This window comes from Macrobrachium nipponense, chromosome 16 (genome assembly GCF_015104395.2).
Source record: "Macrobrachium nipponense isolate FS-2020 chromosome 16, ASM1510439v2, whole genome shotgun sequence".
In the NCBI taxonomy this organism is placed as follows: Eukaryota; Metazoa; Arthropoda; class Malacostraca; order Decapoda; family Palaemonidae; genus Macrobrachium; species Macrobrachium nipponense.
In genome coordinates, this window is record NC_087209.1 from 9,623,639 (window position 1) to 9,629,166 (window position 5,528).

Sequence of the window (5,528 nt, forward strand, 5' to 3'; positions counted from 1 at the left end):
TCTTACCATCAAGGCTTGAGCAAGCATTCTTTTCATTTTATCATGGAAGCTCATTTTCATTATAATAACTTTCTAAAAGGCTTTTCCTTTTAATAAGAAGAGAAAACCGTGAGAAATATTACACAATCTCTTTATTTTTTTTCTTGGGTACGATTTTTATCTTTTAAACCATTATGTTTTAAGTGTTTATCTCTGAAGATTTTTTATCAACAGAAACACGTAGATTTAGTTTTCCAAGGAATGTGTTTATAATCTCAGATTAATGGAAAGTCTTAAGTCTTGTTACTGGTATAATTCTCCTTTTAACTTCGTTTAGCATCAAATGTCGGCTGAAATATTTATTTTTTTATTTTATCTGACTTAAATCAAAACGAGAGAGAGAGAGAGAGAGAGAGAGAGAGAGGGTGTGTGTTTTATACACACACTCTCTCCCGTGTGTGAGAGAAAGAGAGAGTGTGTGTGTGTGTGTGTGTGTGTAACAGCAAGACAGAACGAAAAAGTGTATGTAAAATAATATCAGTAAAAGTATCATTTTCTTCTCTTCTCTCTCTCTCTCTCTCTCTCTCTCTCTCTCTCAAGCACAGCAGTTTCTGTCTGTGTCTGTCTGTCTGTCTGCCCGACAGGCCATCTCGTCGAGATATTTCCCACAAAAGCACCTAAACTTCCGCTTCAATTTACTTCGCCCAGATTTCCTCTCTCTCTCTCTCTCTCTCTCTCCTCTCCTGTGTGTGTGGTGTGTGTGTGTAACAGCTGTTCGCATAGTGACATTACTCTCTCCTATCCACTCCATCCCCCAACTCTCCACATCCTACCCCTACCCCATTCTCCCCCATCTCCTCTCCCTCCCCCTCTCCTCCCCCATCCTACCCCATCCTACCCCATTCTCCAAAGTAACTTTTACGGCTTCCTTTAAAAGCTTCTAAGTTAACAATATCAATTCGCTTTCGTCTCGAGTCTGTTCCTTCTGTTTCCATGCGAAGATGTTGTGGCTGCTTCCTTTTGTGAAAACTGCTACACCACTCTCTCTCTCTCTCTCTCTCTCTCTCTCTCTCTCTCTCTCTCTCTCTCGCTTTCCACACGTTTACAAATGGTAATTTCAGTGTATTCTATGTTATTTTTGTAACGACCAAAGGCGAGTGGCTCTCTCTCTCTCTCTCTCTCTCTCTCTCTCTCGGCAGCAGAGCTTTGTTCTCGTCCCTTCTGTGAAACTAATTTAGAAATGGGAAACCTTGTATTGTTTGTTTTTTAGACGAGAGTAAATAGTAGTTGTTAGTCTACACATAAAACGTAGTCTCTCTCTCTCTCTCTCTCTCTCTCTCTCTCTCTCTCTCTCTCTCTCTCTGCATAACCACTATTTTTTTTCTATTCATTTTAAATTCCTGAAAAGCCATAAAATTTTATTCTTTTGTATAAATGTAGAATTAGATATTGACCCCTAATTAATGTTATTAATATTCATTTCAATATTTCCTCTAAATTAAGAGAATAAAGTTGGCCGGAAGAGTATCAAATTAAGTTCGTGTAATTTAAAGTTAGATTATTATTTCATATTATCTAAACCTTCAATGTTGTGACATTGTCTTAGAATATCTCATTGTAACTTTCGTTTTCTTTGGAAAACGGAAATAAAGCAGTTAATGACCTAAGGCTTATTAAGTTCTAGAATTTATGATAAGCACAATAAGGTAAATCTTCATTTCATTTGGACACTTATTACAATCACCTTATAATAGTCCTCTATTGTGATTTGCTTAAAACAGTTTAATTTTCAGCCTGCCCAGTCCTAAATCTTTCCTATGTCCTTGCAGGTTTTCTCCATCGGCAGCTCGACTCTTCGAGCCTTGGATGAAGAGCGCGGCATGGGGAAGCCGTGGGATTTGTGGATCGCCCTAACCGTCATCTGCGTCTGGTCCGGCTGCCTCGCCCTCAGGACGAACAATGAAAAGGGCCGAGCGACCCAGCTGCGCCTCATGACGAAGGCTGGGGAGACAGAGGCCCTTCCCAGGCGAGGAACAGCCATCAGGGAGAAGGAAATCGCCGCCATTTTCAGGGGCGTGGCCTACGGCGCTCCTACCCAGGGACGCCCCATCAATTCGACCATCCCTTCGGCCTTCGTCGTCCCTCCTGGCGTGTCGACTGTGGCTGCTGCTGCTGCATCATCCTCCTCCTCCTCCTCCTCCTTCGCTTCCACAGTGGCTACTTTAGAAGACTCCTACTATGCTGTTTCCCATCTCCCGCTGAACCCGGAGCCCGGTCCTAACCCCGAGAGAGACAGGAACAGCGATGGCACCTCTGCGAAAGATCACAACGGGGGGTTTCATGACGAGACGAACAGTGCCATAGTTTCCTTATCCACACTTTCTCCAAAGGGCACCAGTTCAATCAATCATCATATAACCGGTGGTAGTTCGGAGAATGCAACGGGCGTCGTCGGAGTCAAGGGAATAGGGAAGAATGGCAGTCAGGGCTCGGCTGACTTGCGATGGAACCTCGGGTTGATCTGGTGGGTGCAAGTGTACACGTCTGTGGGTCTGTTCACGCTGCTGGCGATAGTGACGCTGTTCCTGATGACGCGCTTCGCCATCTCTACTCACTTGTTGCCCCGACCGCACTACCTCCTGCTCCACTTGCTGATATTCTTCACCGCTTTCCTGCGCAGCCTCCACATCCTTCACGACTCTCACACTTTGAAGTATGCACTGCCAGTGTTTCTCCTGGCCAATGTCGAGGAAGCGATATGGCCTTGCCTAACTGCAGCTCTTGCACTTGTGCTCGTGGCTGTGCTACGAGTCTGGCGTCACCCAAAGCATCCCCACCTAGCCCTAGGCCTAGCTCTCGTCACAGCAGTGCACCTCGTTACACTTCCCGCTGCTCTTTTGGCAGCAACTTTGCTCAAGGAGGAGGAAAATCTACCCATTAAGACGACTACTCGAGCAGTGACTGCTGCGTGGGGAGGTGCCGTAGGCATGGGAGGCATCTGGGCAGTTTGGCGGGAGAGTAGAGACTATTCCTCCCAGATGACGACAGATGTTCGGGTCAGTAGCAGCCATGAGAACTCCTCCCCTAATGTGGCTTATCCTGCGCGCTTGGTGTTTACAGCAGCCGTAACCCAGCTGCTTCTTGCGGGTCTCCACGTTTATACACTTCTAATGCCCATATCGCCCGAAGGTCACATTTGGGTATGGTGGTTTTGTATAAGTATCTCCAGAGGATTAGAGCTAGTTGTTTGTAGTACCTTGGTTTCAGCTGCAGCACTAACCTTAGATAGACCTAGCCAGTGCTGCGTTTTCAGATCTTGTTGCCAGAAAAGGACGGTTGAGATTGTTCACCCAACCGAAATCAAGATGATTCATCCTATGGGTGTTTATACTCTACAGCCGGCAAGACCCAAAAACGAACATGCTCAAACCATCGCTGCTTTATCATTAAGTAACCCACATAAAGACAAGAGGAACCACAGCAGTTTAGATTACGTTACATCAGATTTCCAGCTCGTTTGGAGTCATAATCGCCAAAGACCGTTAGCGGGCTCGCAGACGACTCATCGGCTCATAGGAGATGATATACCAAGGGCACACATACTTCCAATTGCTCCAAGAAATGTAATGGAACCCTTTGTTAATACCAACGCATTTTCCTCTACACTACCACGGAACAGAATCTATGCATCTCCGACAGCTTGCCTGCAGTTTGAAGAGGAAGAAATGAAAAACTCGCAAGAACGAGGCATAAACTACAACAGCAAAAGTTCCACCTTGTTATCAGAGAGTAGTGGCAGCAGCAAGCTCTATTCTTCTCCCCAAATCCCACTGAGATCGAGCAGGAGCTGGGACGAGCTATCAACTGGCCATGTGTACGAGGACCCCATGAAGGCGAAGCCCGGCTCCGTCGACGAGGGCTTGTCAGACCTCTCGGACATGAACAGTGATAACATAAACGACCTTTTCTTTAACGAAACTTGTAGTCCAGTGTTACTTCGTCCAAAAAGGCGATCTCGGAGGCGCCACCACACGGCCTGCTATCTCAGCGCTCGGCATTTCACAACGCACCAGCCTGGTGGTGTTGGTGTTGGCGGTGGTGGTGTTCACCACCCAGGCCATCTCGTCTCCCACTCCTCCAAGAGCTCTGACCAGAAGCTTCTCGTCCGCCAGAACGCCACTCAGCACACCCCCAGCGAGCAGGGTACCTTCCCGAAACCTGGGGACTTCAGCAGCGTCAACGCGTCCCTCCCAGGGATACTGCCCCCTCCCCCCTTCCTCTCTAGTGCTCAAAACACCTCCACAGTCCACCGTGGGTCCCTCCACCCTCCCTCCTCCGCCCAGAATTCCTCCTCTTCCTCCTCCTCCATTCGGCATGGACACGTGGGCCTGAACAGACCCAAGTTGAAACCTAAGCCCGATCACCACGACGGGTTTTAACCCGTCTCGTTCGTCTGTAGTGAATCCCTTAGGCGTGTTTTGGTGATAGTGAAGTGTGGGATGAACCCCCGTGATGACTCTAGTCTAAAACCCTTCACCCTTTCATTCTGTGGCTACTTAGACAATCATAAATATACAGTAAATATGTTATATATCAAATATGATGTTGTGTATAAATGAAGACGGCGCATTTTCATCATCATGATTTTTTTATATACAAAAATAATCGCTTGTCAAACATATTTATGCCTGCTTTATGTTTTCCCCTTTCATCTCCCGTCGTCAGACGATTTCAAAACAGCTCCCCCGCCCCCCCACCCCCACCCCAACAAGGGTGGACAATGTTTGAATTGAATCTTCAAAAGCCGATCGCAGAATTATTTTCTGTGTCATGCAACCCAGAGAGAATTTTCAGTTCTCTCTCTCTCTCCTCTTCTCTCTCTCTCATTTTCTCTTTTAATTGTATTTCCCGGATTGCTGGGGAATGGGGTCCCCCGCCCAAGGGGCCAACATTCAAAGGGAAAAATCCTGCTTCTCCTCTTGCGACAGATTAATCCTTCCTTCTGTGATACGGTACAAGGACGTCGCGTCAGTTTCCATTTTTGGTCGCTCTCGTGGACTTCCGAGGAAAAGAACTCGACTCGCTAAAAGAATTAGAAAAAGAGAGAGTTACTTTATGGACTGACGTATTATAATATTCATGGCATCTCTTGCGAAAATATATTACGGGAAAGAATGGCCGAGCGGGGAAAGGTCACGTTAGGTTTTTTCTTTTTTTAATAAAGGCAGAGTGAATTAAAGGTTTACCATTTTCATTTTCTAACACTGACTCTGTTCATATTTGCAATGAATTCTGTTTTGTGGGTGTGTGTATATACACACACACACACACACATATATATATATATATATATATATATATATATATATATATATAGATATATATATATATATATATATCATAACAATATGTTTATATTTATATATATTTATATATGTTTATTGGAACTGACATTAAATATCCACATCCGATATCAACTGAGTTTAAACTCGTAATTGGCTGCTCGTTGTTGCTCGGTCTCCTTTTCCCGCCATCCCCAAAAGAACAGA

The 5,528-nt window shown here is 45.3% G+C and overlaps 1 protein-coding gene across 2 annotated transcripts in view; it reads left to right on the plus strand.

Moving 5' to 3' along the window:
• The window catches only part of LOC135195574 (uncharacterized), a 50,891-nt gene extending 46,017 nt beyond the window's left edge, over positions 1-4,874 (plus strand). For both annotated transcript variants that reach the window (XM_064221874.1, XM_064221875.1), the window contains exon 2: positions 1,809-4,874. In XM_064221874.1, the coding sequence (XP_064077944.1) occupies positions 1,809-4,418 (2,610 nt within the window). In that variant the 3' untranslated portion in view covers positions 4,419-4,874. The remainder of the gene's footprint in view (positions 1-1,808) is intronic.
• The last annotated feature ends 654 nt before the right edge of the window (positions 4,875-5,528 follow it).